Genomic DNA, 12,521 nt, shown 5'->3' with positions numbered 1-12,521 from the left:
CACATGAAACTTAAACTCACCTGGGCTCAATTTCGTTTATCCTACCAAAAGTGAGTACTTGTCTAGATTTGATATTTCAGTATTTTCATTTTAATTACACATAAAAAACATTTGTTCCACTTTGGCATAGAGTAACATTGTGCAGCTCATTGACAAAACATCCCATAGAAAAGTATTTCTATTTGAGTTTGTAGCATAAATTCAGAAAAAATCCAAAGGTGGTGAATGGTATCTGAAGGCACTGTGAAAAGATCCCAGTTCTGCTTCTGTACCTATAAATATCACAGATGTAAAATGGGATCGAAAATATTATCAATAACACAACAGCAAAAGCAGTGCAGCAAGGGTACATAGTAAAGGCATGTGCCTATAAGGGTAGTCTACAAGCCTTTTTGAGGATCCTATTTTATTTCTGAGGCTGCATGTGGAATAATAAAATCAGCTTAAGAACCACAGCTTTTTATCAACAGTATGTAAAAAATGAACAAAGTACCTTAGCAGTAAAGCTTTCTTGCCCAAAACCTTCAAGCCTCTCCACTTCTTTAATATACAGGAGCTCTGCTTCTGCAGGTGGCATTCGGCTAAAGCAGAAACAAAGAGGTAAAAAAGAGCAACTGCTGATCATTAAGACACAGCAGCGAAAGGAAGACCTATTTGTAATTGCTGTTGTTCTTTCTTGATGGAGAACCATTTTCAGGAGTGGTATGATATTAATAAAATCACAAAAGACTTTGTTACTGTAAGATCATTTCTGTATCTTTCAGAATTGGAGAGATGTATATAGCAAAGGAGGTATTTTTATTTGCGCCACCCTGCTTCCTAATTTATATCAATAATTCTGGCATAGCTGGTAAGCACATTTTCAGATGAAGCCATCTGAAGGCTTTGTGGAACGTGCTACCCAACCCATGGTGTTGAAGCCAATATACCCAGACTCCATTCAAGAAAGATATGGATGAGCTACAGTACTTGAATCAATCAGCTACTTACTACAGACTAGATGGGCCAATTGGCCAGCTTTCTTTCATAACTGTTATGTTGCTCAACAGAGTATGCAAATATAGAAGAAAAAAATAAATTTCAGGTTGTGTATGGAACATTTTTGGCATGTTATTAAATTAAGCATTTAACAGTGCCCAGCTGATTGTCCTACGCTAAACATCAGAATCTGACATCTAAGATAATCCCTTTTTTAGCCTTATCTAAGATAAACTCTAGTTAAGCTCCTCCAGGGTAATGAGAAAAGCTGTAAGATTATGCCACTTCTTCAGTCTAAGCCTCATTTCTAGATCAGAGGATCAAACATGCAAAATGGTATGTATGATTTTCTCTTGTTTGCACTCATGTTGTAAAATATGCCAGTATTTCTATGAAGAAACAAAGCAGAGGCAATCCCTCATATTTTGTATCTCAAATATCCATCCATTTCACATCTGAAAATAAAAATATCATGTTTTTGTTATAAGAAGACTGCACAGAATATTCTGCCACAGAATGAAATTGAATTCCTTCACATGGGCCTACCAGTGACTCTTGTGCTCTTCAGCAACTTTCTGAGTCAGCTCTTCTAGTACTTCTTCATCTTGGGTCCATTTCTGAAATAAACAAAACGTAGACTGTCGGAATGCATGGCACCCTTTAGAAGCCCAAAACAAACATAATACAAAACTCAAGATTGTAATACACAGAACTATAACCTCTAATTACAAATGTGCTGTACTACGGTACTCCAGAAAAATAATTTTAAACCTCAGATTAAACATTTTTGACAGTGCAGAAGGACTCGTTTGCCTTGAGAAAACAGCCTTTTGGCAGAGGTTCTGCTTCTGGCCCCCTCCCTCATACTGCAGGGCCTCCTTGTTATATTTGTTTCTGTCAGACAAGTATGCAGCAGTTCTGGTGAGATAATAAGAGAAGGCAGAATACGTGCCTTCAGGCCGCCGCACACCTGCGAGGGTCTGTCTCGACTCAGCCGAGCATTCAAGGTGAAGAACTGACATTCTTGCAAGTTACAGTGGGTGCAAATCAAACCTTTCCCTAACCTCTCTGTTTTTATACCTTCTTAGCATGACAAAAAGTCATAAAATGCTTGAGCCCTGTTGACACAGCCTAGAGGTGTTTCTCTTTTAAAAAAATGAAAGGTGTGACAAGGTTCAGCCACTCTCAGGGGAGACAGGTTTTCTTTAAATCGCTTAATTTGCCATTTGCTTGATTGCAGGTATGCTTCTTGGGGTTCTAATACCCTTCATAACAGAAGTGGAATGATTGACTAGGAACGTTTTAACCAGTAGCAATGGAGGACAGACATAAGTTCTTGCTAATGATTATTCAAGTACCTTGGGCTCTTTGTTTTCTGTGTTTATTTTCAAATTACCTATCTTCCTCCTTACCTTTAAATGGTAATGAACAGTTATTCAGTCTTCACTAGATCTCAATCTAGCAGGAAGCATCAATGTTCTTTCTCAATTTAGAATGATTGGCTAATTATTAAATACAATGATCTTAAATGCTGTACTTGCACTTATTCTATATATGCATCTATATTCTGTTTGAACTTATTCAGGCAAAAATAAACCAGCACCAACAGAAAATCCACTCTGGGCTTAATTGTGAAACTGCAAAACTAATGTGCAAGTTAAATGGGCTCTGTGTTATTAGCAATTAGTGTTACCTGTAAACTCCTTGAGGGACTTATTAGGTAAAACACTCAGCAGCTCTCTGTGGTTTTAATTGAAAATCACAATAACGCATTGTATTTGAAGGCTGTTTTTACTCTGTTTATTTTGTAAGTTACCCAGATAAGTACAACAGGTAAACAAATAATTAAGTAACAAAATAACCTTTGAAAGGCCAAGTGAACATAACACAAGAAAAACATTTTATGCAAGAGTGATGTAAGTGTGAAGGGTCAAAACTGAAAATACAAACATATTACTAGAAACAAAATAGAAGCAACAATAAGGTTGTCATTTGTGAACTTATGATGCATGCATTTTACACTGCACATTTTCTCTATGTGCAACCACTCGTTTGAATTAAAGTATTCATAATTTCATTTGCAATTGTGATAATCAAATTATACAATAATACTTTGATTGAAACCATAATCCAAAACATCTTATATTTTTTACAGATTTTTATGCATCTTATTTAACCTCTTGTTTAGACTTGATAAAAAGATACAGTACTAATCTATTTTTAAGGTTTGAGGATAACTATACACTGGATCTCTATCCTACAGTACATTATGCAATTATGGTTTAAACAGTATTTATCTATACCTATCTATATCTATGTATTTATGAAGATAAACAGCTTTTCCTTAAGATAGTATTTCCTTGTGAATTAAGTCAAACTTGACATTATGGACCCAATAGCTAATGAATTATCCTTACCACTGGAAAGAGCACATACTCCCTGAGGAAATCCTGGGACTGGAAATGGTTGAAGTCTCCAAAATCAGCTGGAGAAAAATGAATGTTTCAAAATGAGAGGTAAGGACTGTTGAAACAATAATTATCAATTAATAATGACCATTATTATCTTACATTCCACAATCACTTACAAATGATTCACATACTGTATGGTCCCACACCATGGGACTTGCAGGCATACTTTATTCTGACTTATATCATCAGTGAATAGGCAGGTGTGAACACCACTTTGTAAATAATAAAAAATTAAATGTAAGCCTGTCTGCTTGTTAGTAGCTAAGTGATCCATGAAAAGCCAGAGTATTGACTTCAAAAACATTTCTGGGCAGCCTATTCCAGACTCCCACAACCCTTTACTCTTGTGTAAAATCTAGTGTTGTAGTCAAGACCACCTAGTCCGAGTCTAGCCCGAGACCACAGGGGGTCGAGTCCGAGACAAGACCGAGTCCGGGAAGAGGTTAGTGGGGGTGAGTCCAAGACAAGACCTAAGTAATGTGCGTCTAACTCAAGACCCATTCGCAAATAGTTATATAATGCCATCATCATTAATGTCCCAAACGTCAAGTGTAAGCACAAACATTCTAAACAGTAACAAAACTGACAATCAGCTCATATATCAAGTATAACTCATTAAATTATTGGCCTAGGCTCATGTTTGTTTAAACAGTATGACCAGTTCAGTATAGTAGCTGAAATGAATGGAAAATCTTCCCCTTGGTCTCAGTTATTGAGGTATTGAAAATTTTGCGCACTCTGCAGTATGTCTTTTTTCCAGTGTCTTTTTGCAGATTAAATTTTTGTGGTTCACATACAGAATGGAATTATTGACGATGTAGATGACATTTTTGGTATAGTGATGTGTAGTTTACTGTACAGACAACATCCTGTAAAAAAAGTGGTCCAATGGACAATGGACAATTGGCAGAAATACATTTATAAGATGGAGCAGCGAAATAGGCTACAACAGACGTACATGTGTTCTATTTTAAAAAAAAATATTTATTTAAAATATTATATTTTTTGTATTCCAATACTGTTTTTGGCTCTCTTCCCTTCAGTACCTACATGACACCACTTGACCAGATCATCCAACACCATTGAACGTCTTATGTTACAATGATGACACTCTGTTTACAAGCGGACTGAGGCAGACACAAATCTAGGTTTGACTGCTCTTACATGCTGCTTATCAGATATTAAAATCACTACCTCATGTTTGAAATATTATAATGGTGTCCTGCTTGTACCTGTGTAACTGCGCCTTTCCCTTTTCCAAGCTTCTCAAGACTGGACAATGAACTGCTTGCTGGTGCTTCTAAGCAGGCCACCTACAGACCTCAGCATGGTTAAATCTTGGCTGCTAGACTCTTACAGATCCATGCTTCACATGAATATCATTTCTGTTCAAGCCTCCTTGAACTGACTAACAGTGTCACATAGGTTTGAATTCAAAATCCTTCTCCTGAAGTACAAAGTGCTAATCAGTCAGTGTGCTTCTCACCTCAAAAGTTTGCCGAACTATACAGAGATACAGTATTCTGCTCCTTTTTTACAGCTCTGCACTTTAAATTCAGGCTTGCCACATTTCACAATGAGAAGACACCATGCACTAGGAGATGGTCGTTTTTATTGAAATGTGCTTAAATGTGCTGAGTTAAATACTCTACCTGAGGCCATACAAACATCCCCGTCTCTATCTTCAAAAAACGTTTGAAAATACATGTGAAACAGCACTTCAGGGTAAGGTTTCCTAAGTTGTAATACAGAAATGCTGTCTTTCCGTCTCAACATGTTCGTGCTAACCATATACTGTTGATTTGTTACCTCTACTGTGAAGCACTTTGAGATGTCTTCACACGAAAGGGTCTACATAAAATATTTTATCAAGATAATTACTCCCCAATCGGTCTAAATGATAGGCAATAAGAAAAACTTTAAAGTTTAACATAGATGCAGAATATAAAACCTTTGATGAGTCAGTATTTTTTCGAAATACAAAGCAGTGTTAGGTGCAAATTTTTAAATACATTATTGGTTTTCAATTTTCAATTTATTACAATCTATTTCGAAGTACTGCAAAGCTCTGACCACAACTAGACAACAATCTTGCAATTAATTTATGAAGATATACCTAAAACTTACCTTGTACTGCTAAACCAGCCAGTCTAATACCTTGCTCAACCGTACACTGAAGACGTCCATCAAGAACTTCCTTTTTAACTTGGAGGTAATACTGATACCTAAAGATAAAAAGCAAAATGATTCAAAGTATTGCTTTGAAAACTTTGGCACATATATTTCAAATGGCTAGAGGTATAATTGAAGACTTTATCAATAATTATGTAGTTGTGAGTGATGAAAAAATATATGTACTATTTTTATGTTCAGACATGTATAGTATGTTTCTATCTTTAAGTGTTATAATAAACACTTGTCTAGTTCAATATGACCTAAACATTAATATTTGGTATAACAAATTAAGCCTGCTTAAATGGTTATGGTTACTGATCATTTTGTGAGCACAGTGACATTTCTATTCAATGCACATGCAAACAGTTGCAAAAACCAGCAAACTTTACTGTTTAGATTAAGCCTGACCTAAGTTTCTTTTTGCTGATATAAGAAGCTTGTTTAGATGAAAAAGATAAAGTGTTTAATATCCACATTAACTAGAGTTATTCTTTAATTATTTTATTCCGTTATTTTCACTGTACTGTCATCCATCCATTTTCTAACTGCTATGGGCATAAGGCAGGATACACATCCTGGCTGGAAAACCAGTCCATTGCAAGGCACTGGAAAGAACAGACACAGAGAACGTGTGTTTCCAAATAACCTGCTAGTATGTGTTTGTACTGTGGGATGAAAACAGAGCACCCAGAGAAACCACATGCAAACATGGGGAGAACATACAATCTCCAGGCACATAGCATTAGTATTGTAAGACAGCAAACTTATTTTATTTATCAAATAGGTACATCTTTCTAAATATACAGTCATTGGACTCCCACAGCCACGTTTTGAAATATTTTCCTGAGCCAGCTCATATTCTTACATATGTTTTTGGATTTCATGGAAATGTAACGGTTTTCAGAGAAAATTCCAAATAAATCAATGGGAAAGAGCAGAATTTATACAAGAAGTCAACAGATCTTTTTACAAGGGTCTATTTGTGCGAGATCTCCTTCAAGGAATACAATTACTGGCAGTACTATTCATTAGTTGGGAGCCGAATTCTTTTGAAGGAGTGGCTGCATGGCCTTCACTGTCTTCACTGAAGAATAGAGCTTCTAAAATTAAAACTGCTAAATAAACAATTCTGTGTAACTGCCTTTGTTTGGAGAGCTCATTCCGTAAACCCATTGTAAATAATGAATTAGATCTTTCAATTAAATGTTGCCAAATGGAAATAAGAGTAAAACTAGCCTGAAAAATTGAAAGTTAAAAACAAAATGTGCGCGTGGGGCAGGGGGATCATTGTTACTAAACAAGTGTTCTTAGTCAGAGCAGCCTTAATAGCATATTCTAAAAAAAGATCTGTCTTGTGGAGGAGGGAGGGGACTGCAGCTTGAAAATCATACAATGCTACTAGCTTGAAACAAAATAACGACCTATGTTTTGTTTTATCCTTCTATCCCCATCTCTTCACAGTATTTAAATTTAAACTTCTTAAGTGTATTTCCTATTCACTGTGAATTTTCATATGCTTAGAAAAACATACTTAAAAAAATAATAAAACATTTCAATGATGCCCAAAAGCTAGGTTTTAGTATAAAATAGTATTGCTGGTCTACTGGTAATGACAAGCATCTAAATACAGAACTCTTAATATAAAACTATTTACGAATGCAAGAACTGAAATAACAGGTACACTGTACTTAAAATAGTGTTATCTCAGCATTTTAAGGCTGTATCTGAGGACTGGAGCAAATTTTCAGTGTGTGCCTGTTTAAAAACTCAACAGTAATACGTTTTAGCAAACCTATATCAAATGTTGAAATGAAAACACTTATACTTGCTCAATGATACTAATGCACTTAAGCAGGATCCGCGCACACAATTAACTTCACTTAAAAGATCGTAGTTCCATATTTCTTGCAACCATACCTATACCCTACGTATTACGTTAGTACCTATATTGGAACTTCTAAAACATTTAGAAAGTGTGGAATGTTTTTCTTAAATAATAATGATTATTGATAAATAATCATTTAATCACAATTACATAGATGGTCCATAAATTGTGAACTATTTATCATTACCCCTTTTATCAACTCAAAACATCTTGGCACAGGCTTTTTACCACGTTATCTGTATTAATTTTTAAAAAACTTGAAGCCAACTTAAAATATACACATTCCTTATTGAAAAAAAAGTCTCAAAACTATGTCTTTAAGACCAGGTTGAAAATAACAAATACCTCAGTCTGAAGAGGCTGTGAAATTCCAAGCTGAGAAATAGCTGATAAGTAATGGAGATAAGACCCATGACAGTCCCATGTGGAAAACATGGAAGAATTACAAACTCACTTAAGTATCTGTCTCTTTACATAGAACTTATTTGTACTCATCTGATTACTACATGAAGGTATGACTGCCTGCATACACATGAGAACAGCACCGCTCTTGCCAACAAATGTACCTGAAGCTCAAAAACACTCAACAATGTCAATGAAATACACTGATATTGCCTATATCACTAAATTTGATAAAAAATCCATCTCTTAACATTCAAAGGAAAGAGGATGAACAGTAAATGAGGGAAAATACGCAATGTTCAGTGACAAAGTTAAAAATTACAAGAACCCTGTCTTCCTTGATCATGTTGGATCTCCTTCCTGGTAGCACTTTTTCCACAAAGGCCTAGAGATCAGGCTCTGATGATTGTAACACTACACATTGTAAGGTCAGGTGACAATTCTGAATGAATTCAAAATTCTCTGTGAAAGTGTGGCTGGCAGACCTTGGGACTACCTCCAAGATAATCTTTAGTCACATAACTAGAGCAAAGACATAATGCCTATAACAGTCTAAACCATTTCATGTTTAAGTGACATATTAAAAGCAACAAGCAAAAGCAAAAAAAATATATATTTTTCAGATGTTTTAAATTGGGCTCCTGTGATGTACAAATACAAGTTCAAGTTAAAGTAGGTATACATATGCATCATTATTCAGCTACACAGACAACTAAAAATTCCTCCTTAGGGGCAGAAACACTGGTTACAATACACTGTATATATTTATACCTCTATAGCAGTGGTTCTTAACATAGGGTGCACACACTCCCTGGAGGTGTGAGACGTCTTTTCTGACATGTCTTATAATTTTTTAAAAGATAAATCTTCAAAAACAAATTAATCACAAGCACGTCAATACAACTCCTTTGTTTCATCAAACTCTCATATTTTAAGGAAATAATAATAATAAGTCCTTACACAAATAGCATTTTTCTGGACACTCCACTCAAAACACGTTACAGGTAATTGGGACTCCCCTCCATCACTACCAATGTGCAGCTCCCACCTGGATGATGTGTGATGATGAGTGATGAAGCCAATTCATATATGGGGATTATTAGGAGGCCATGATTGGTATATGCCCATGGGAAATTTGGTCAGGATGCCGGCGTTACACCCCTACCCTTTGCCATGGGATCTTTAATGACCACAGAGACCTCAGTTTTCATGTCTCATCCAAAAGACGGCACCTTTTTACAGTACAGTGTCCCCATCAATATACTGGGGCATTAGAACCCACACAGACCACAGGGTGAGCGCCCCCTGGTGGCCCCACTAACACCTCTTCCAGCAGAAACCTTAGTTTTCCAGGAGGTCTCCCATCCAGGTACTGGCCAGGTTCACACCTGCTTAGCTTCAGTCGGTTGCCAGTTGTGGGTTGCAGGGTGACATGGCTGCTGGTTAAGGTAAACTTAAAAGTGTGTCATTTTTTATGTATTCATAATTTTACTGCAAAAAAATAAATACAGTATATAATTCTAACTTTTTAATTCAATCGCTACGATATATTTTATGTTTAAAGAACTGACTTACTTCAACATTTTTTTATGAATTGATCATATTTTGAGAACCAAAGGGGTGCAGGCTGCAGTAAAGGTCAACAATCAAAGCACTATGTCATAGCACATGTAAAAGAATCAAAGTGAATAGCCAGCACATCAAACATCAATACACCGGCGCAGCTAATGCAGAAATTTCTTATTTTTGTGAGTCAGTGCTCCTCCTCTGCACGATTGTCAGACATGGTATCACACAACTGAGACACTAGTGTTAGAATTAGAATGAATTACATACCAGGACAATCACCCAGTGGTGTCTATATTGGTTGCGCTTTGTGCATCGGACAAAGTTCACCACAGAGGTTTAAATGAACTGTACTAAAAACCACAACCCACAAAAATGCAGTGCTGATGAATCACTGGTTTTTAAATCCGAGTAAATGAAGAAAACAAATGAAATGACACAGGGCCAAAAAACCTCAAGGATTTGAAGACGCATTTTATCATGAAAATGTATACTTAGCATGAAAAGAATCTTGGTCGTCTATTTGTGGTTGTTTATAGAAAATAGATATGAGATATAAAATATATTTTGGATATGGATTAAATGTTTTGTGGTGTTATTTTTATGATTCACCAATACACCCTGCTAATCCTTCATGCCATTGGTATGTTGGTGGCAGGACTAAATAAGAACACCTTTGCTCACTGTCTGGGGTGTTCACAGTCAACAGGTTTCAAAAAAGACATTACAGACAAAATCAGACAAATATAAGCCATGTCCTGGGAGATCACAGGTTGGGAAACTTCAATATTAACACATCATTAGATTTCCTCTTTGTGATAATTTTTAAAAGGCCAGTCCCACTGCAGCAGAAAGTCTAGGCTACTAATGACAGCCTCATTGAATGCACTACATTAATCAAGTCTTGGGAACAGACTCACTGTGCTTTCTTACCATAAGGTATAAGGAAAGGCTTATGTTTTTAATATTTTATTTTGAAAAAGGACAATATTTTTTCCCCTTAATTTCTCTGACAATTCTCTGACTTTCTCCATTGTACTGCGTTTCTTCTGTCTTCATCCTCCTTTAATATTCAGCGGCAAAAAAGTTGATTTCAAGTAACTCTAATAATCTTTTCACAGATTTGTGCAACTACAAGATGAATAGAAACTACTAGATAATAAAATGTACAACATGTGTTTTAAACAGGGGATACCAGACAAAAAATTTAAGAACCAACGTAATATCAGAGGGCACTGGGCCACCACATGCAGCCAGTAAGGACCTGTATGTGCCATAACAGAGAGTGTAGCAGTGCTGCTTAGAATACACATCTCTATACCCGTGTAGTTCATGAAGGAGAAGGCGCATAACCATCACATCATATAGTATCAATATACCCATGAAATGTGTCTGGAACTCAGCTGAAGGGTTGCAGAAAGTCAAATCAAATAATGCCTGGCCGATGAAGGTGGAAATCACAGTCTCGGGCATCATTCCAGAATATCCCATAAAAGCTTTCTTGAGTAAAGATACGGTGACTAAGGCCAAGAAATAACATTGGTGTTACTGCTCATATGTTGACCAGCATTTCAGCAACAGTTAGCAACAACATAGGATGTAGTTTGGCGATATTTATGAATTATGAATTAGGTGAAAGAATTATGCTTTGACAATATGTTGCACATGTGGATCAAACATCAAGCCTGAACCAAATATTACCCTCAGGTTTTTCAAGTTTGACTGAAGCACAAGTACAGTACCATCCACAGACAGGGATATTGCATTGACTTTATAAAAGTTAATGGGGTGCTGATAAGCATGACCAGTCTTGTCACAGTTTAGATGAAGGAGGTTTTGAGTCATCCGTGTTTTTTTCAGAGATGCAATTAGAGAGAACACAGAGAGCCACATCAGTGTCAAGTTTGGTATGAGCATAGATTTGAGTATCATTGGCACAGAAGTGCTTATTTCGGCCATGTTATTTGAAACGTTAACCAAATGGGAACATGTAAATGTTGAAAATACCGGTACCGTGCCCTGAGGAACACCAAACTTAATAAGTCCAATTTTGGAGCTAAATCCACCAAGGGGGAGACAGTGACAGCGATCACTGAGGTACTGTAAGACTGAACCATTTAAGAGCAGTGTCAGAAACTTCAAACAGTCTCAAGATGAGTAAGTTTTGCCTTAGTTCCCTCAGAGATCCATTCCCTTGGACACCACTGATCATAAAACATCATTAATAAACAGTGCTCTTGCCAAATGACCCAGAACAATTATCCTTATTTTAAAGATACCACCTTTTCCCTCTTGTAGCCATGCTAAACATAATTATAAGCAACCTGGCCTGTCCAACATTTTTATACATGACCCTAAGCATGATATTTGCTTAATGAATGCATGAGCCACACCTGTGTGGACCCCTTTGTTTTCAAAATACACGGTGCCTCTTATTCACTCAAATGTTTCTGTTTTTTGGTGTACTACCTATATTCTCAGTGCATGAATTAAACTGAACATTGTATATTCAGAAAGATTTTTGCGGTTATGCTGTTGACATATTTGGTACTTAAAATAAATTAAGTACCAAATTAAGTACCAAATTTATTTTAAGTATTTGGTACTTAAAATAAATGCTTAAATTAGCATTTTCTTTTCTAAATCAGGTTTTTGATGCAGTTAATGGTAAGCATACATTGGTGAGATAGTATTTTATCTCCCACAATTCACACTTTTATATTTGAGATAAGAGTTAGCCATGTATTGTTCAGAATTGTTTGGCTGCCTCAATCACATTAAGGGGGATCAAACTGTACAAATCCAGGATGTTTCTAAGCCAGTGTCTTAATTCTTGTGTTCTCACTTTGTTTTCACATATTCAGACAGCACACAGACCACGGCCTACATGTTCGCACATGCACCTTTGGTCTTGTTCGGGCCTGCAATGAGGCATATTGCTTACTGGAAATACTTTTAACAATAATACCTCATACACATTTTAAAGAGGAAAAAAACAGTAAAAGGAAATTCAAAAGGCCAGCAAACTGTGGTCTTAAACTGTT

At 36.2% G+C, this 12,521-nt stretch overlaps 1 protein-coding gene across 2 annotated transcripts in view; it reads right to left on the bottom strand.

Annotated features, from left to right (window-relative positions):
- Nucleotides 1–12,521, bottom strand: part of LOC102689771 (protein tyrosine phosphatase non-receptor type 14) — a 95,826-nt gene that overhangs the window by 26,770 nt on the left and 56,535 nt on the right. For both annotated transcript variants that reach the window (XM_006626052.3, XM_015351711.2), the window contains 4 exons: nt 5,577–5,674; nt 3,396–3,463; nt 1,525–1,595; nt 494–581 (listed from right to left, as the gene is read on the bottom strand). In XM_006626052.3, the coding sequence (XP_006626115.2) occupies nt 494–581; nt 1,525–1,595; nt 3,396–3,463; nt 5,577–5,674 (325 nt within the window). The remainder of the gene's footprint in view (nt 1–493; nt 582–1,524; nt 1,596–3,395; nt 3,464–5,576; nt 5,675–12,521) is intronic.

The sequence above is a fragment of the Lepisosteus oculatus genome, chromosome 2 (genome assembly GCF_040954835.1).
Source record: "Lepisosteus oculatus isolate fLepOcu1 chromosome 2, fLepOcu1.hap2, whole genome shotgun sequence".
NCBI lineage: Eukaryota > Metazoa > Chordata > Actinopteri > Semionotiformes > Lepisosteidae > Lepisosteus > Lepisosteus oculatus.
This window is presented reverse-complemented; position numbering and strand designations above follow the sequence as displayed.